General features: G+C 41.5%; 1 protein-coding gene across 12 annotated transcripts in view; it reads left to right on the top strand.

Moving 5' to 3' along the window:
* Nucleotides 1-17,779, top strand: part of LOC117828812 (dnaJ homolog subfamily C member 13) — a 42,482-nt gene extending 24,703 nt beyond the window's left edge. For 4 of the 12 annotated variants that reach the window (XM_034706140.1, XM_034706137.1, XM_034706135.1 and 1 more), the window contains 40 exons: nt 104-160; nt 259-380; nt 643-718; nt 875-970; nt 1,069-1,209; nt 2,942-3,024; nt 3,152-3,305; nt 3,422-3,525; nt 3,625-3,784; nt 4,357-4,419; nt 4,504-4,605; nt 4,769-4,873; nt 5,041-5,243; nt 5,329-5,413; nt 5,520-5,674; nt 5,862-5,907; nt 6,028-6,182; nt 6,532-6,733; nt 6,827-6,942; nt 7,114-7,192; nt 7,278-7,413; nt 7,519-7,703; nt 7,791-7,865; nt 7,953-8,072; nt 8,706-9,101; nt 9,196-9,309; nt 10,484-10,600; nt 10,847-11,024; nt 11,138-11,229; nt 11,313-11,412; nt 11,517-11,591; nt 11,674-11,786; nt 11,908-12,077; nt 12,205-12,247; nt 12,337-12,510; nt 12,598-12,777; nt 13,798-13,938; nt 14,035-14,178; nt 14,283-14,382; nt 16,625-17,774. In XM_034706140.1, coding sequence (XP_034562031.1) covers nt 104-160; nt 259-380; nt 643-718; nt 875-970; nt 1,069-1,209; nt 2,942-3,024; nt 3,152-3,305; nt 3,422-3,525; nt 3,625-3,784; nt 4,357-4,419; nt 4,504-4,605; nt 4,769-4,873; nt 5,041-5,243; nt 5,329-5,413; nt 5,520-5,674; nt 5,862-5,907; nt 6,028-6,182; nt 6,532-6,733; nt 6,827-6,942; nt 7,114-7,192; nt 7,278-7,413; nt 7,519-7,703; nt 7,791-7,865; nt 7,953-8,072; nt 8,706-9,101; nt 9,196-9,309; nt 10,484-10,600; nt 10,847-11,024; nt 11,138-11,229; nt 11,313-11,412; nt 11,517-11,591; nt 11,674-11,786; nt 11,908-12,077; nt 12,205-12,247; nt 12,337-12,510; nt 12,598-12,777; nt 13,798-13,938; nt 14,035-14,178; nt 14,283-14,382; nt 16,625-16,722 — 5,055 coding nt within the window. In that variant the 3' untranslated portion in view covers nt 16,723-17,774. Of the gene's footprint in view, nt 1-103; nt 161-258; nt 381-642; nt 719-874; nt 971-1,068; nt 1,210-2,128; nt 2,147-2,941; nt 3,025-3,151; nt 3,306-3,421; nt 3,526-3,624; nt 3,785-4,356; nt 4,420-4,503; nt 4,606-4,768; nt 4,874-5,040; nt 5,244-5,328; nt 5,414-5,519; nt 5,675-5,861; nt 5,908-6,027; nt 6,183-6,531; nt 6,734-6,826; nt 6,943-7,113; nt 7,193-7,277; nt 7,414-7,518; nt 7,704-7,790; nt 7,866-7,952; nt 8,073-8,705; nt 9,102-9,195; nt 9,310-10,483; nt 10,601-10,846; nt 11,025-11,137; nt 11,230-11,312; nt 11,413-11,516; nt 11,592-11,673; nt 11,787-11,907; nt 12,078-12,204; nt 12,248-12,336; nt 12,511-12,597; nt 12,778-13,797; nt 13,939-14,034; nt 14,179-14,282; nt 14,383-14,641; nt 14,759-16,624 lie in introns of those variants that run through there. The other 8 variants (XM_034706136.1, XM_034706138.1, XM_034706132.1 and 5 more) reach the window with 5 other exon arrangements.
* The last annotated feature ends 1,600 nt before the right edge of the window (nt 17,780-19,379 follow it).

The raw sequence follows: 19,379 nt of genomic DNA, 5'->3' as shown, positions 1-19,379 counted from the left end.
GAGTCTACTGTAAACAAACATTGAATAATTATGATATAACATGTAATATGTCTGGTACAAATTCAGTATCTGATGTATTTAATTCCGTTGTCTTCATCTCCAGCATCCCTCTATGGCGATAGTGAAGGGAGCAGGTCTGGTGATGAAAGCTATTATTGAGGTCAGTCTCTCTGCTCTGATTTACAGTGTGAATAATTTTCTGATTGTCATAACTTTTATCTTTTATAATAATAACTCACCTGCATTTTCTACATTTAGGAAGGAGACAAGGAAATAGCCACTAAGATGCAGGAGCTGGCCCTGAGTGAAGGAGCTCTTCCGAGACATCTGCACACTTCTTTGTTCACCATCAGCGCTGACCAGAGGATGCTTACCAACAGGTCAAACATTGAATATACACACACACACACACACACACACACACACACACACACACACACACACACACACACACACACACTCACACTCACACCCAGTAGTTTAGTTGTTTGCTCATGCTGGCTTCAGCTCCTGGTAACATTTTCCTCTTTAAGTTTCTTATTTATGCTCATAACATTGACAGACTCTTATTGGGTGTAAGTGCTTTGATTACTTCAGTTTAAACAAGAAGATGTCCTCACACATTTTTATTTTCTTGATCAGGCAGCTGAGTCGTCATCTTGTGGGTCTGTGGACGGCAGAAAACCCTATCGCCATGAACCTCTTAAAGAGGATACTGGTAAGACTACAGAACAGATACATTCAAAACAAATATTTCAAGCTTTTCTCAATTCTTGGCAGCTGTTAGTGTCATAATGGTGATGAAGACAAAGCACTCCTGCAGCTGTAAAAACCAATCTAACTCTGTAACTGTTTTTGTCTCATGCCCTCTCAGCCCACAGGCCTGCTGGCTTACCTGGACAGTCCTGACCCCGTCCCAGAGAAAGATGTGGACAGAATGCACATACGAGACAACTTGAAAATTGCAACGGTAACTTACCAAAAACGCACATGTGTGCACTTTTTTGCAGAGCTCATTAAGAAAAGACTTGACATCTGTACATATGATTTCATGTTTGTCTTCCTCAGGACCAGCTGAATCGCAACAAGGTGCCTGACTGGCAGCGGATAGCAGGCAAAGCAGCCAAAGAGGTGGAGAAGTTTGCCAAGGAGAAGGCTGATCTGGTGCTGATGCACTGGAGAGATAAAATGGGCATAGCCCAGAAAGAGGTGAGGATTTATTTCCCTTCACAGAAGCACCAGAGGGCTAAATTACCTGTTACCTTACAGAGAAGCTGCTGCTGCTGCCGCTGCTGCTGTCTTGGTTACTAAACTGTTGTTGCTCCTCCTGCTGATGCTGAGCAATGCTGCAGGATCCAGAGGCGTGCACAATAACACTCTTTTCAGCTGCTGCTGCTGTTTTGCATGAAGGTGCTGCCTGACTTAAGGGAGCCAGTACATGTGCAGATACAATCACATCGGATTCCTCTGCTGCTGTTTAAACTGCTCGTGTTAGTTTTCTTTGTAGATGCATAGCAGACATGTTTTCATCTGCTGTGACAAAAGCTTTCTGTTGCAGGCGTGTCTGAGTGTGCCAAAGTGCTATTGAAATTCAAAGGTCAACTTAATCTTCTCTTTGTCATCATCCATAAGGAGAGTGTTTGAGTGGGTTGAGGTTTATGGTGTAATTTAGACTGCTTCATAAAACTTTGGGTATTCTTTTTTCAAAACTTAATTGAATCTGCATTTAAATGTTACTCTAACCCTTATAAGCTGTCTTCACATGAATGCTGCCAGGCCTTCTACCCCTTCTCTGTATTTGATATTTTCAAATGATTCAACATGGCTGATTAACAACACATCTTGATTTGCTTGCCTTCACTGAACAATCCTTAATCCCATTCATCATTTCTCCTTGTTAGCACCTGCTCCACTTAGTTTGTAAATCATTAAATTGGTGCACAGTCTGCTAATAAATCTGTATTGAATTCTGTACGTCTGTCTCTTAGCATGATAGACTCTTGTGACCTGTGACCCTTTTAGTGTCGATTCATCTCTTGTTTGATCTGAGGAACAATAATCTCTCTGTGTTGTCTCTGCCCCACCCTCCCCTTGTCTTGTGTGGTTTCTCTGCTGTCAAACAATGCAGCAGGACAGAAATAACCTGGTAAGTAGGATTAACCAATGGGATCCATGCTGTTTTTCTTTCCATTGTCTCTGTCTTTATCAGTTTTTCCATCTTCATGTAACAAATTGGGTGTTTTTCTGAATTCAGCCAGGCGGTGAGCCATCCATCAACTACATGAGATTTGAACTCTCAAATAGATGCTAAAGAACAATTGTGTTATTATACCTGAAATGACATACATGAAATTAACATAATAGGAGGGCAGTATGTTAGACTTCTAGGACAGTATTCATATTATAACATGGTTTGGAGTTTGCAGGGAACTTGCAGTATATCTGTATTGGGAATGCATGCAATTCACAATATATTTATGAATTATTAACAGAATTATAAATAGGCATTAATAGTAGCACAAAATGCTTAACGTGTTTACACACTGAAAACTTCAGAGTTCTGTATCGCCTCGCTAGAATGAAAGAATAAACCCCAATTTTGGGATCCCATCTTGGTCTTCCTGTTTCATGTCCTTGTCTCTTTTGGCATGTTTTTTTTTTCTGCTATGGTGATGTCATTTTGGGGGGAGGGGTTATAATGTGTCACTGTTGTTGTGTCTGGCTTTCTCCATTCCCCAAAAAGTATGTCTTTATTGTGATACACGCCGGTTCCATTCATTTCATGTCTGGTGTTGTTTTATTTTATTTCCTGTGTGAAAATGTTGCTCATGTTGTCAACGTGTTAACCTCAAAGCAGTCCTAACGCCATGAGCTGAAAAAGGATTTTCCGTGGATACTGATCTCTGACTCTCAGCATTCACGTCTCTCTTTGTTTCTCCAGAATCCAAACCAAAAACCGGTCATCCTGAGGAAGAGACGGCAGAGGATAAAGATAGAAGTCAACTGGGAGCTCTTCTACTACAAGTAGAAATTCCAACTTCTTAAAACTTTACATTTTAAGATGTGATACTGTACATTCATAGATTTTGAGGCTTTACATAAATGAAATATGTCATATTATCAGCCTAACCTGCTCTTCTGTCCTCTCAAGATTCCAGCTCGACCATGCAGTGTCCAACCTCATCTGGAACCTGAAGACGAGGGAGGAGCTGCGGGATGCTCTGGAGGGAGAGATGCGCTCCTTCAGCGTGGATCGCGAGCTGGGAAGTGCCACCGTCATCTCCTGGAACCACCAGGAGTTTGAGGTTTGTGCTCATATGAAGTATTTCCCACTCTGTGATGGATCTCATCTATAGAGCAGAGTTTTAGGCCGGCCAAACTAACACAACGAATATCTGTCTTTGTATATTCTTATTTGCAGGTGAGATACGAGTGCCTTTCAGATGAGATAAAGATTGGGGATTATTACCTGCGTCTGCTGCTTGAGGAGGATGAAAACGAAGATTCCAATGCCATCAAGAGATCGTAAGACAACAATGCAACCATTCTAATTTCTCTGATATTGCTCTGTTCTGAATCCAAAAGGATGACTCACACTCTTCCTCCTCTGCTTTTTGCTCTCAGATATGAGTTCTTCAATGAACTCTACCATCGCTTTCTGCTGACACCCAAAGTTACGATGAAGTGCCTGTGCCTGCAGGCGCTGGCTATAGTTTATGGGAAGTGCTTTGAGGAGATTGGCCCCTTCACTGACACTAAATACATTGTTGGGATGCTGGACAGAGTGAGTAGAAACTGTTAGTGCTGCAATGTATGGAACTGGAGCAACACGAGGCTGCTTTTTTTTAATCCTTAAACTTATCCTGAAAACTCAACTCAACTTTATTTGTATAGCACCTTTCATACGTAGAAGCCTGAAGAGAGCCTGAGAGACTGAAAACAACAGAGATGTGTGAAATAATAAAAGGCATAATAATAAAAAAAACTCTTGTAAATAAAATAAAATCAATAAAATAAGATAAACAAGGGTAAAAAGCTAAATTGAAAATCAGTTAAAGTTAAAAGGATCAGATAAATACAATGAATAAATTGACAACTAAATAAATAGAATAACTAAATTATGTTAAAACAGTGATTATGATAATTATAATAATAATAATAATAATAATAAAACCCCAAATCTGTACAAGTGGATTGATTACTACTGCTTGTTATCATTCTTTTTATCTATTAGTACTAATGTGTGAGCAGCTTAATGTATTTAACACACAAGTCTATGACAGATTTCCCTACAGGGACAATAAAGTGTATCGTATGAAACCATATTTAATCTTCATTCCTCCCCTGTGTTTTCAGTGTACAGACAAACTGGAAAGAGACAGACTCATCCTCTTCCTCAACAAACTCATCCTCAACAGGGTAAGTTGTTAAAACATTTCCTCTTAACATTTAATCCACATCTCTGTCTCTGTCTTTATCCGGACTGATACTTTGTTCCTGCAGAAAAACGTGAAGGACGTGATGGACTCTAATGGAGTCCGTATTCTGGTGGATCTGCTCACCTTGGCGCATCTGCACACCAGCAGAGCCACTGTGCCCTTACAGGTAGTTAAACCCAGAGATTTTGAGTTAGACCACGACAGAATGAAACCTGCATGACATCAGAGGGTGTCATTTTGCACGAGCCCTGGATGACATTAAACACAAGTGTGCAAATTTCAATTAATCTGTCTGGTGTGTCAAATAAAGGCTGTCTTTATTTTCACAGAGCAATGTGCTGGAGGCCTCGCCAGACATGAAGAGAGAGAGTGAGAAAGAGTGGTACTTTGGTAATGCAGACAAGGAGAGAAGAGGACCCTTTAGTTTTGAGGAGGTATGTATTAAAATCACAATAGAGAGTAAGATAATCTAGTAACTCTTTGCGTTATCTCAGTAACTTTTTACGTTTTTTGGTCTCTTGCAATTTATTATTGTGCTTTTTTTTTTTTTTCTTTTTAATTTGTCACCGTCTTATCTTTGTGTTACCTTCCTCCTCTCCAGATGCAGGAGTTTTGGAGCACAGGCGTCCTGACAGCCAAGACACGCTGCTGGGCCCAGGGCATGGACGGTTGGCGCCCCCTGCAGGCCATCCCCCAGCTGAAGTGGTGCCTCCTGGCCTCCGGACAGGCAGTGATGAACGAGTCTGACCTGGCCACGCTAATCCTTAACATGCTTATCACCATGTGCTCATACTACCCCAGCAGGTGGGAAGCAGAACAAACCCCCGCTTATTCAGTAATGTGACATCATTCTGTTGAACACTTTGATATCATTTTTTCATTTCTTCAGGGACCAAGACAACGCCATTATCCGTCCTCTTCCCAAGATCAAGAGGATGATCACTGACAATGCTTGCCTCCCTCACATTGTCCAGGTGACTGCACATTCTAAACCTGTTTCTTCCCCCCTCGAGGGTCATACATAATGACATAGAGGGGACATGCTTATGGTCTAACATTGTTTATCTATCTCTAATCCAGCTGCTGTTGACCTTTGACCCCATCCTTGTGGAGAAAGTGGCCAATGTTCTGTACCTGGTCATGCAGGACAACCCAAACCTTCAGCGTCTCTATTTAACTGGGGTCTTCTTCTTCATCATGATGTACACGGGCTCCAACGTGCTTCCTGTGGCAAGGTGAAAACATACGACAAATCGCACTCAGTTATTGTTTGATTTTGTACTTTGTTTCATTTTATTTCATTGCTGCTTCAACTTTGCACTTTATTTTCAGTTGTGCCTTCTAGGATCATGTCCATGTGATCAAAGTAAGAAAGCAAATATTAGACCTGAATGTTAAAAGGCATCCCTGTGTTTTCCTTAGGTTCCTGAAGTACACGCATCTGAAACAAGCCTTCAAATCAGAGGAGGTAAGCATGAGTTATTTGTGCTGAGGACTTTTATTGGGTGAAAAATGTTACCCGAGAAATAAAATCTGATTGTATCTTTTGGATCTAATGTGTCTCATGTCTTTTGTGCCTCTGCCTCAGTCTAAGGGTCCGGACATAGTGCAGCGCAGTGTTCTCGGCCCGGTGCTGCCTGAAGCCATGGTGTGTTATCTGGAGAACTATGAGGCTGAACGCATCTCTGAGATATTCCTTGGAGAATTTGACACACCTGAGGCCATTTGGAGCAGTGAGATGAGGTAGAACCCTGTCTTTAAATTTCATGTTTCATTTTCTAATCAATAGCAGAATGAAGTAAATATGTCAAATATGGTATTAAGGATAAACAGGGCTTTCTGTGCACACCCAACTTATTTTATCAGGTGCCAGTCAGTTGCAGGAACATACATACAGAAAACAAAAAGTAGACTACTGCACATTAAAATTACTTTACTAAGACTTTATTGTGAGCAAAAAACATGTTCTGCAGTTTCTTCCTCAGGTTCCCCTGTCATAAAGAGTAATTTCAGTGTGCAGCAGTCTATTTTTTGTTTTCTATATGTCAAAAATATTATTATTTATTGACTGTATGTGAACTCTTTGTTTCAGGCGGATGATGATTGAAAAGATAGCTGCCCATGTTGCCGACTTCAGCCCCAGGCTGCAGAGCAACACACGGGCCCTCTACCAGTACTGCCCAATTCCTGCCATCAGCTTCCCCCAGCTTGACAACGAGCTCTTCTGCAACATCTACTACCTCAGACACCTGTGTGACACCACCCGCTTCCCCAACTGGCCCATTCGAGATGCTGTGAGTCTTTTGTTTCCTGATATAACCTTTTCCATGTTTATCTAAGCATGATTGCCTTTGTTAACTCTGTAATCGTTGATATTGTTTGTGCAGGTGAAGCTGCTGAAAGACACACTTGAAGCCTGGAAAAGGGAGGTAGAGAAGAAGCCTCCTTCTATGTCTGTGGATGATGCTTATGAAGTCCTCAACCTCCCCAAAGGACAGGGACAGTGAGTGTCCTGGGATTTATTTTTTTTACCACTTATTAGTCTTCTTTTGCTCTGAGCCTTTCTCTCCTTGACCATATAAGCCACATTTAAAAATGATTCAGTGTTTCTTTTCAATGTTTGATGTTTTTGAATTCATTTCTGACTGGAGAGATGTTGGCGTTTTGTTTTCAGGCACGAGGAGAGTAAAATCAGGAAGGCTTACTTCAGACTGGCGCAGAAGTACCATCCTGACAAGAATCCAGAGGGCAGAGTACGTATCACTATCACTGCTGAAGTGTTGTGTCACATGTGCTGTAAATTCACCCACTGACTTTACTACAACCTGACTCTTTCAGGACATGTTTGAGAAAGTCAACAAAGCCTACGAGTTCCTTTGCACAAAGTCCGCGAGAATCATTGATGGCCCCGACCCGGAAAACATCATCCTCATCCTGAAAACTCAGAGCATCCTGTTCAACCGACACCAACAAGGTTTGCAGTTGGATCAACGTTCCCTCACTCTTTATGTTCTTGTTCTTTCTGCCTATACGTTGAGGTTAAAGCCGCTTTCCTGACCACCTCTGTGTTTATTAACAGAACTGGAACCTTACAAATACGCCGGTTATCCCATGCTCATAAAAACAATCACGATGGAGACCGAAGATGAGTCGCTCTTCTCCAAAACTTCCCCTCTCCTCCCGGCTGCTGTCGAACTCGCCTTCCACACCGTCAACTGCTCGGCTCTGAACGCAGAGGAGCTGCGCCGGGAAAACGGCATTGAGGTACCCTCATACATGAAATATCTTCCTATCTACACGCTGAAGCAGGAAGTGGGTGATTGACTAAAATGTATGCTGGTGTTTCATCAGGTGCTGTTGGAGGCTCTCTCTCGCTGTGTTGCTGTTTTAACTGCATCCAGCAAGCCTGATGACATGGCTGTACAGGTACAAACAGTCCGAACACTCCTGTGGTCACATTTCTGCTCTCCATCATTGTTGTGTGACATTTTTTAACACTTTGTTTGGTCCCAGGTGTGCGGGCACGTCTGTAAGTGCTACAGTGTAGCAGCTCAGTTTGAGGAATGCAGAGAAAAGATCATCGAGCTGCCAAATATCATCAGAGACCTCTGTCACATCTTGTTCTACGGGAAGGTGAGAACATTTGTCTTCACTCATCTGAGTTTTCTTTTTATATTTTTTGTGCATTTCACCTTTAATTGATAAGACTGCTGAAGAGAGACAGGATTAATAGAGAGTGGGGGAAGACATGCAGCAAATAGCTGAGGTTGAGAGTCAAACCTGCAACCGCTGAGACAAGGACTATACCCTCCCTACATGGGGCACGCACCCAGACCGCTAGGCCAATGGCACCCCTTGTTTGAGTTTCTGCCTTAAGTTTCAAAAAGTCTTTGTTTCCTATTTTGCACAGATTATCTGTGAGACCTCAAAACGTACAGAAACGTCAACTCTTCTATTAAAGAGTCTACATTGCAAAAATATCCGTGTTTTATCCAATTGAGATCTCATTTTTCCCTAACTACAGAGAGGGAAGGTGCTAAAATGTGGTTCTTGGATTATTTTCCTTTATAAGAAACATGGAGTTATACTTTCTCACAAACAGCTTCTTTTTGCTGTGATTTCATAGATTTTATTTGATGCAAACCTATCCTGTTACAACACAAGGTATACGTTTAAATATCAAAGCTCCTTTGAGCCACTATATCTAGTCTTTGCAGATTTTTTGCTTGTTTGTTTGATGGATCTCTCTCCCCTGCTTCTTTTCAGGGTCTCCCAAAAACTGCCGCCCTCACAGTTCAGTGCGTCAGCTCCTTCGCAGTGGACTTCTTCCTCCAGACCCACCTGTACCACGCAGGTGTGCTCTGGCACCTGCTGGTCTACCTCTTCAACTACGACTACACTCTGGAGGAGAGCGGCGTCCAGGCCAACCAGGAGACAAACCAACAGGAGGTCGCCAACAGCCTCGCCAAGCTCAGCCTGGTCGCCCTCAGCCGTCTGGGAGGTTACATCCAGACTCCACCTACCCCGGACGGGAACAATCCCGTGTCAGAGACCAACGGGTTTGAGGGCACGCCTCCAGAGAACCCGACCATCCGCAAGAGCTTAGCGGCCATGCTGACGCCGTACATCTCAAGGAAGCTGGGAGCAGGATCTCCTCCTGAGGTATGCTGAGCAGATACAGGGGGAGGGGTGTGTCATCAACACAGAATGTTCACATTAAAAACACTGATGTTCACCTTCTCTATTCTTGATTCAGGTCTTAAAGCTGCTGAATAGTAACTCAGAGAACCCGTACTTGATCTGGAACAACGGGACCCGAGCAGAGCTGCTGGAGTTCTTGGAGGTTCAGCAGGAGGGAAACATCAAGAGGGTAGGAACAACATGCGGACTGTTATTAACACACTTCATTTACAAAAGCAGTACATAACTCATCTTGAGGCAGATGGCTGCCTAACATGAGTCTGGTTCTGCTTGAGGTTACTGCCTGTTAAAGGAAGTTTTTCCTTGCTGCTGTCACTTGCTAAATGCTGCAAAGTGCTCTGCTCATGGTGGATTAAGATGAGATCAGAATGAGTCTTGTCTGTATCCTGTCTTGATGTTTAATCAATCAAGCTTTATTTATAGAGCACCTTTCATACAAATCAAATGAATCCAAAGTGCTTTACAGTGGTTGAAAACAAGAAAGAATTAGAAATAAAATAATAGCGAGACATATTAAAAAACAAAGATAGATTTTAAAATAGAGACTAATGCACACAGACAACTATAAAATATATGTAAATAAAATAAGTTAAAGCGGCAAATTAATATTAAGAATATAAATAGTTAAAATAAATACATTTTAAAAGGGTAAGGATAAGAGTTGAAAATAAAATTAAGGCTAAAAATATCAATAAAACTAAGTAGATAAATTAAAATAAATAAATGAATGAATAAAGAAATAAATAGAAATAAAATAAGACAAACAGTTAAAATTAATGAATAATAAAGCAGCATTTAAACAATATTACAGTAAAAGGTAAGTAATAAAATTGTTAAACCCTACATAAAAGCCAGACTGAATAAATATGTTTTTAGTTTACGTTTAAAAGTCTCAATATCTCTGTCAGCTCCTCTCAGATCCTCCGGCAGGCTGTTCCATAGTTTGGGAGCGTAGTGGCTGAAAGCAGCGTCACCAAATGTTTTTGTTCTTCTCTGAGGAACAGCTAAAAGAGAGGAGCCGGAGGATCTGAGAGGCCTTCCTGGTTTATACACTGAAAGCATCTCTGATATGTCTGGTGCAAGGCTTTAAAAACTAGTAAAATAATTAAAAAATCAGCAACAGGCAGCCAATGTAAAGATTTTGAAAAAGGCGTAATGTGTGCTCATGTTTAGTCTTTGTTTATAATACAACATGACTTATCTTGACTTTATATTGACATATTGACTTTTAGATCTCAGTTTTGATGTTCACATTATCATGTACCTATTAAAGGATTGTTTAAAAAGACAGAGATAAGCAGTTCTGGAATAATCATGAAAGTTCCTCTTTGGTCTCTTCAAAGGGAGAAAATGATGAAAGCTATGGAGCAGAGTTTGTGTTCAGTGATCACAGCAAAGAGCTGATAGTCGGGGAGATCTTCGTCCGGGTCTACAATGAACAACCAACTTTTCCTCTGGAGGTGAGTACCAGAACGAACTACAAGACCTTTTTTTTCTTGAAGGCCCTTTCGTTGACTTAAATCAGTTTAATCTACAGAGTCTAGCAGGATTTTAAGACTTAAATGGTTCTGAAAAGATCCTAAAAACTAATTTAGTTCATCTGCGTTTTCACATTTAAAAGTCAAGGTTGTTTATTTTCTGTGCAAAATAAGCCCAAAGCATTTGGTGATGTTATAATGTGTTTCGACATCTCTGCCTGCTCTTAGTACCCCAAAGCCTTTGCAGCCAGTCTGCTGGACTACGTGGGCTCTCAGGCCCAGTACCTGCACACTCTGCTGGCCATGAGTCAGAGTAACAAAGTGGAGTCCCAGCAGCACGCTGAGAGGCTTGGCTTTGCTGAGATGGCTTTAGAAGCTCTTCGCAATGTCATCAAGAACAACCCTGGTGAGATTTGTCCCGTCCCCCCTGCTTTATCTTGAGAGTGAAACCTGCTTTGAGTCGATATATTTCATTTTGGAGGTTCTGTTTATCAAGCAGTTGTCTTTGTTTGATTTCAGGTTCGGAGTCAGAGTGCATCGGACATTTCAAACTGCTCTTCTCTTTGTTGCGGGTTCACGGAGCTGGCCGAGTACAGCAGCTGGTTTTGGAGGTAGAGGATTTGGGTCCTTTTATCTCATCACTCTGCTTCCCTCCACGTCCCTGCATTATAATTCTTCTCTTTATTCTCTGCAGGTTGTGAATACGGTGACTTCAAACCAAGAGTGTGTTAGCAACATTGCAGAGTCGCTGGTGTTGTCCAACCTTCTGTTGCTGCTGCACTCGCTTCCCTCCAGTAAGACATTCAGATCACAACTCTTACTTTTGATTCTAACTGCCTTTAAAACTTCAGCAGGGTTGAGTCTTTGGTCTGAATTGTGTTCTCTTTTTGTCACTCAGGCAGACAAATGGTGCTGGAAACCTTGTATGCACTGACCTCCAACACAAAGATTGTCAAAGAGGCTATGGCCAAAGGTCAGTTGTGATCCTTTTCTTCTGATATGTGCTCCATTTCGATTGCTGAAAGGATGCTCATTTGAATCTGTTTCACCCTCAGGTGCTCTGATCTACCTGCTGGACCTCTTCTGTAACTGCACACATCCTCAGGTTCGCACACAGACCGCAGAGCTCTTCTCCAAGATGACCTCAGACAAGCTGGTCGGACCAAAGGTGAGTCAGGAGGGGTGATGAAATGAAGAGATTCAAAACGATGAATAATTCACTTCATCTTGTGTTATCGTGCGTTATTCTATCTCCTCACCTCCGTCTATATTTCCATATTTGCTGCCAGGTGCGTCTGACACTGATGCGCTTCCTTCCCGGCGTGTTCATGGATGCCATGCGAGACAATGCAGAGGCAGCGGTGCACATATTCGAGGGAACGCACGAGAACCCTGAGCTCATCTGGAACGACAACTCAAGGGAGAAAGTGTCCACGACTGTGCGCGAGATGATGCTCGAGTATGACATGACCTCAATTCTACACCCTGTTTAGCCACGAGCTGTCAGGAGAGCGATGAGTGTGAAACATTTGAGTATACATGAAGCTTAACATCACGTTGTTCTTTTTCTCTCTCTCTCTCTCCAGGCACTTTAAACAGCAGAAGGATAATCCTGATGTAAACTGGAAAGTAAGTTGAGTATTATGTCCTTCACTTTCAAACACTTTTATGCAGTGAGTGATTCAATGTGACTTTTCATTCTTGCTGTGTGTGCTCAGATGCCAGAGGACTTCACAGTGGCTTGTGGGGAAGGACAGAGCGAGCTGGAAGTGGGCGGAGTCTTCCTGCGAATCTTCATCGCTCAGCCGGGCTGGGTGCTACGCAAACCTCGAGAGTTCCTGGTGTCTCTTCTGGAGACCCTGACCGAGCTGCTGGAGAAGAACAACCCCAACGTAAGCTAGCACACAAAGAGGAACAAACACATTGGAACACAAGGAGCAATATCAGCTCTTCATCCTGATGTCTCTCATTTTTCGCAGGGCGAGGCTCTGGAGACGGTCACAACCGCAGCAGTGTGTCTGTTCAGCACACAGAGCCAGCTAGCCGACCAGGTTCCTCCTCTGGGTCACCTGCCTCGCGTCCTGGCAGCATTGAACCACAAGAACAACGCCGTTCCCAAGAGCTCCATTCGCCTCATCCATGTGTTATCAGATAATGAGGTGAGGAGCCAGATGCAGAGTCAGAGTCCTGAGGGAATGCTACATTCAAATTCATGTTAGTGTTCCCTGACTACCAACCCTAGCTTTAAGTCCAGTTTTACCTAACTTCTGTCGAGCTAGTGAGCCTCCTTGCGAACAGCTACAGGGTGACCACCTGTCAATCAAGTCAGGCATGCCCTCATTTAGGCAACTTGTAGTTATATATCTTTAAAAACAAGGAGTGATGAAAAAAAAATTCTCACTGTGTACAGTGTGTGCCAATGGAGAAATGAGCTATTCAGACCAAAAATTGTTTATTTGCTGCAAAGATCGTCTTTTTTGAATGGGTGTGTATGTGGTTTGCTGTGTTTCTTCAGCAAGCCTCAAGTGGACGCTCGATGAACTGCAGTTTTTAGCACTTCTGCACTGGCTTCATATTTTAAGACCGGAGGTTGCCGCTTGGGTATAAACAAACAGCATGATACATTTATTTTTAGTCACATTGTGCCTCGACTCTGCACTTTTGTTACAGAAATGAGGGTTTAAAGTTTGAAATATACTGTAAAATATGATTTTATGAAGCCTGGTGTTTTCATAGAGAATGAAGCCCTCTTCACACATTCACACCTGCAAATTTCAGCACAGCACAGTAAGAGATCTGACGCTATGATAACAGTTGTAAATGTATAATGATTCCTCATCCAACATATCAGTCAGTTGAAAAGGGTATAAAGCAGCTTTACTCCGCACACACTGCTCACATATGATAAAGGTCATCATCCCGCTGTTGATCAGCTGTGAATTTTCCTGAATATCACCTGCTGCATTTACACATCAGCCTACCCTTTTCTCATTTTGCAAGGTGGCTGGCAGGAATAAGTCCCTACAGAGTGAGGGTGAAATATCAGGCTTCACACATGCAGCTCACCCCAATATTTCGGGACATTTTTCGGAATTCAGGGCACGTGTGAACATAGTTTAGCTGGTTGATTTGTTTATTAGCACCTGCACTATGTCCTGAAACTGTCTTGTTTTGTGTAGCTCTGTGTGCGCTCCATGGCGTCTCTGGAGACCATCGGGCCCCTCATGGCGGGGATGAAAAGCCGGGCAGACATGGCCGGATTGGCTTGTGAAGCTCTTAACCGCATGTTCCAGAAGGAGCAGACTGAACTCGTGGCCCAGGTGAGCGCTCATAAAAATACTTATTTTTTATACATAATGTTGGATACAGCATGTTTGATGATCTTATAAAATGAATGATAATCTATCTCCTTCCAGGCTCTCAGAGTGGAGCTGGTTCCGTACCTCCTGAAGCTCCTGGAAGGAATCGGTCTGGAGACGTTAGATAACCCTTCAGCTACCAAGGCCCAGATAGTCAAGGCTCTCAAGTCCATGACCCGCAGTCTGCAGTTTGGAGAGCAGGTATGACATGCTTATATATCAACAGCATATACTCAGTTTAATCTAGTGAATGATAAATCACAGTTTGTATTGTTTTTAAATATTTTCTAATCGTTGCTCTGCAGGTGAATGAGATTCTAGCGAGGTCCACAGTGTGGAGTGCCTTCAAAGACCAGAAGCATGATCTTTTCATCTCAGAGACTCAGCACTCGGGTTACCTGACAGGTAAAGTGTTTCTCCCACATTAACACTTGGCTTCATATAACATTGCATTTAACACCATAAGCCGTTGAAATAATTTCCCCTGTGAGTGTTTGAAGGTAAGTCCTGACTGTCTGTCTCTGAGCTGTTGTCGATTCTTAATGCTTTGCTTTGGCTGACTCCTCACTTGTGCTTGAATCCAGCAACCCTCTCTTTCTTCCCACGTCCTTTAACTTCCTTGCTCTCCTTCTCCTCCTCTTTGTCCTTCACATTTCCTCCTCAGGGGTTTCCACTCCTTCTCTCCTGGCCGCCAGCAGCCCACTGCGAGGTGGGCTCTAGACTCCTAAGCAGGGCCCTTGCAGCCCTCCTCTCTCTTGCTCTGATGCAGGTAGACTGTGACCTGGCTCCCAATGCCATTCCTCTCCTCTCTTTACCTCCATCTCTGACCCCCATTCAATGTTCCATTCCCACCTCTCCATCTCTGCAGTGCTGAAAATAACATCATACCATCTTCATTTCCATCCACTAACTCTTAATCACACAATGTAGTCTGACAGATAAACATTTACACAGGCATGTGATTACTCACCCATGTGACCCGAATTGGGACCGACCGGGGGATTTCCAGTCTTCTGTTTGTGGAAAACTAACAAAGTTTAAAATTAGAAAACAATAAAGTGTCTTTAATTGATAAATATTGTCAGTATGTAGCCAGCAATGAAAGATGTGTCAAAACCACAAAATTAACTACAGAATGAAAGAAGTTTTCATCAAACTTTATTAGTTATCGTTAAATTCTGTGTTTTACAGACTTAAAGCTCCTGTGGGGAGTTTTTGACTGGTTATGATAGAGATTAAAATGAACAGTAATACCTCTTAATGGCCCAAAAAAGAAACAACAAGACTCACAACTTGTAATTTTTAATACCTGTGACCACTGTGAAGGGCGTGGATGTCAGAGGAAATGATTCACACCAAACAACCTTTTTGACAGTGAGTGATTCATTCACTGTTTGACTAGGATACATTCCTTTTGTGAGAGAAAACGACTAACACAGGTACAAGACAAGATCAACAAAGATGTAAGAGGTACTGCTTTGTCCACGGGGGGCACCAAAGTCCACACAAAGAGAAAGTTCCTCACTGGAGCTTTAAAGTTCAGACATGTTGCTGAGCACATTAATATGCAACAACTATACTTTCACCCCTTCAACAAAATGCAAAACACTCCTGCCATGTGTTAGAGAAGTGCTTTATGAATAAGCACTGGGCTGCAGGAAGAACCTGGCTGACAGGTTGTAGATAATGATAAAGAGACGGTGTGTTAGAGCTGCAGTTATGCAGCCACAGTGGACTGTAATTAAAACTATTCCTTTATTAATCCCACATTTACATCATGGTAATAGTATCCATAACAATGAAAACAACAACTTAAAACAACTTCATACGACCCCCTACCAGGATCACACACCTGACCTAAAAACATGACTCCCTAAAACTTATACCAGAGCTATAGTTCTTCAGTTAAACATCACAGTCAGGACAAAACAGTAAAGCTTAATGAGTGTGGGAGAAACATCTGTTTAGGTTCTTCATTTTAAAGCGTTTTAATCAAGAGGCTTTTGTTCTTTTATAGGCAGTATAACTGGCAGGATTTTATAACTTTATAATTTGATTTCAAATGTTTATATTTTATATATTTTATGTTTCTGTTTTTTGATTATTTTAATCTTTTATATTTTGTTTTTTTATTCGGCCAACATTGTTTTATTTTTTTTTAATTTGTCTTCCTCACATTATTATTTTTATTTTTATTAATTAATTTAAAGGTTATTTCTAGATGCTTGAGCATGTTTTAAATCTGCATCCTTGAGTAAACAATTACATACTTGTATACTTTGTAAAAAAAACTTCAAATAGAAACAATCCTTCCAATCAGGTTACATCAAAGTAGCTTTATTTGCAAGAACAGGGAAAAAGAAAAAAATGAATCATTATAGACACTGCAGAATGATATATATCCTTATATATGTTTATTATATCTGAAAAAGGCTTCTTTTAAGCAGATATTGTTTCCCGTATGTACTTTCTATGACATATCTCCATATTCAGCAGTATTTCCAAACGCTGCCCTCCATCCCTGTACATTTCTTCATGCTTCCACTAGTTTAAGGCTTTTAGTTTATCACATCAAAGTAGCTCACTTATAGAAAACACTACTACAAAGTCCACTTCACTAAATCCTCTGTCTTCCTGTCCCCTGCAGGTCCAGGAGTAGCAGGTTACCTTACAGCAGGAACTGGCACCACAGTAATGCCCAGCGTCCCACCCCCCGTGGATAATGACATCGGAGACCAAGGCTGATGGACACACACACAGTCACGCTCAGGCACCCAGACTGCCCTGCAGCTTTACGGCCGCAGCTCAGAGAGGGACTGTTCAGCTCCCAGACGAGGGGGCGGAGAGAGAGAGAGAGAAAAAGAGAGAGAGAGAGAGAAGGAAGAAGGAGGAGGAGAGCGGGCTGTTGTCGACCGTCACCAAAATCTCTGCAACACCTCCTCCAGTATCACTCTCCTCTCCCCTCACAAACGGCACTCAAGTCTTCATGAACACTTTAAAATTGTTTTAACGAATGACCACATTTTTTTTTGTCTCTGTGCTACTTTTCTTGTTTCTTCCAATGACACAGAAGAGTTTACTTTTTGTATGAATATATTTTTTACTCTAGATTTTTTTTCATGAGAAAGGCTGAGGCTTATAATAGATTAACTGTCTCTTCTCTATTGTCTCTTCCCCTTTATCATATCCTGATTGGCTACACCTACCCCCCCCAAAAAAGAGAGAACGGTGACACACGTGTTCACAGGACCTATACACCTTCTACATAAACATGTGATTAAGTAGTCTTTATAATGGATTCTCATATGGAAAAAGAAAAAAATGTTTAAACAGGAAATCAGAAAATATATATGTGTATGATTTGTCTGCCCTATTTCTCATTAGAGCACTTGAAAAATGAACCCTCAGACTGATACTGACTTATTTGCTGGTTTGGCCATCTCCTTTAAAACATCCAGCCTATTCATCTGTTCTTATATCATATTTCATTCTTTACTCTCTCTTCAAAGGCTTCCCTTTCTGCCTCACTTTTTTAAAAGTAATTCTCCTCCTCCCTCGCCAGAACGCAAAAAGCACTAGAATATTTATAAGTGACTAATAACCACCGGAAATGAGCTTCTGCAAAGACAAGACGAATGACGTTGACTCTGATTTTGAATCTATGTGAAAGACTAGTGCAATTTGTGAAATGTTCAATGTAATATTGCATATATAAACTTTCTATATTGAATGTACATTCAAAAAAATAAATCAGTCGCACTTGTACATAAAATTTTAAGAATAAAAGGGAACCCACAGTGTTGTTCTTTTGTATTTACATGTGTCCTTTCCGACAGACCAGAATGAGCTCCGTTTGTATCTCACACGTTACATGGCGCTGCCAGAGAAATGTTTTAATGTGTAGAATTGTTATGGTTAATTTTCTTAATACCAAGCCAAGTTATCAAATCTGCACCATGATCAGATTTTTTACATTCATGTGAAAGCCACGACTTCCAAGGTGACAGAGCCAAAGGTACCGCAGAGGAAACAGGAGCCGTGTCTTTGATCGTTTGTTGTAGGAATTTTTTCACCGAGACCAGTGTGTTTTCTTTTTGAAAGGGATCTGGGTTTTCAGTCCTGGACATGGACTTTCGATGGGAAATGGGAGTGAAACGCTTTCCTCACTCTGGTTTGAGCTGTGCCTTTGAACTACTATATTGAAATGTTGGAATGAAAAGACCTAAAAAAGCACTTCCAAGCAGCCCTGTGGTATAGTGACTAAGACTGCTGCCTTTCAGTCAAAAGGGAAAGAATAAGGTTGAGGCAGAGAAAGGATCTGAAGAAAGCAGGAGAAGGAGTAAAAGTAACATAGAAACAAACAATGAAATTACTGACACTCCGAAGGTGGTATGAGGCAGGGGTTCTCATACTTTTTCATGCCAAGGACCCCCATAGAACGGTGGCCCTGAAGTGCAAATCACAAAGGCAATTCAGGATGGTTAATGTTGTAGTGTTTTCTGAATTGCCGTAGTGTTTTCTGATTTGCCGTTGTGATTTGCACTTCAGGGCCACCATACCATTAGAGCATCAGCAACATCTACAAGTTACTGCGGAAAATATATAAAAGATAAACATAAAACAGAATAATAAATGTCTATATTTTATAAACAGGAAATGACGAGCTGTCGGGTTATGTCGAATCAGAAACAAAAAGTGTTGTCCCTACCTTTTCTGTTTTGTGAAATGTGTTTTGCCCTTCAGGGCCGCCGTAGCTAAGAATGCTGAGGAGCTTATTTACTGTAGATATGTTCACCAGTGGCGGAGCCAGGGGTGGCCATGAAATTCTTAAACATGATTGGCTATTTGCCATGTCAGAGGCATTACTTATATTGAAATCAACTATTGTGTTGTGTTTCAACAAGCTGCAGAGACAGTAGTTTCTTTGCATTTGAATATTGCTTTTGTTGATGCTTTGACTTTGGACAATCATCTTCATTTTGAGTCCAGTTCAGTAGATTTAAATGTTGGCACTCTGTCGAGCTAAATTTTTAATTTTCACATTAGAAATCTACAAAGTTGTAACATTTTTAAAATTATTTTATAAAAAAGAAGTTAAAGTAGATGTGATTATTGGAGGTAACCCTACTAGGTTTGGGGTAAGCCCATAATGTATTCCACGCCTGGCCACCCTTTAAAAGTCAGTGACCCAGTTTGGGCACCCAGGTCAAAACTGTCTGGCTCCGCCACTGATGTTCACGACTGTGTATTTTGAACATAAAATATTTTAGAAAAAACGAATTAGTAAATAATTCTTGAGAGGAAAGGCAAAAGTATTAGGAGAGGGCAAACTTTATTTTATTTTAATACATTTTGGTATTCACCAGCGGCGGATCATTTAAACCCTGATGTCTGACTCCACA

Source organism: Notolabrus celidotus, chromosome 17, assembly GCF_009762535.1.
Source record: "Notolabrus celidotus isolate fNotCel1 chromosome 17, fNotCel1.pri, whole genome shotgun sequence".
Lineage (NCBI taxonomy): Eukaryota > Metazoa > Chordata > Actinopteri > Labriformes > Labridae > Notolabrus > Notolabrus celidotus.
This window is presented reverse-complemented; position numbering and strand designations above follow the sequence as displayed.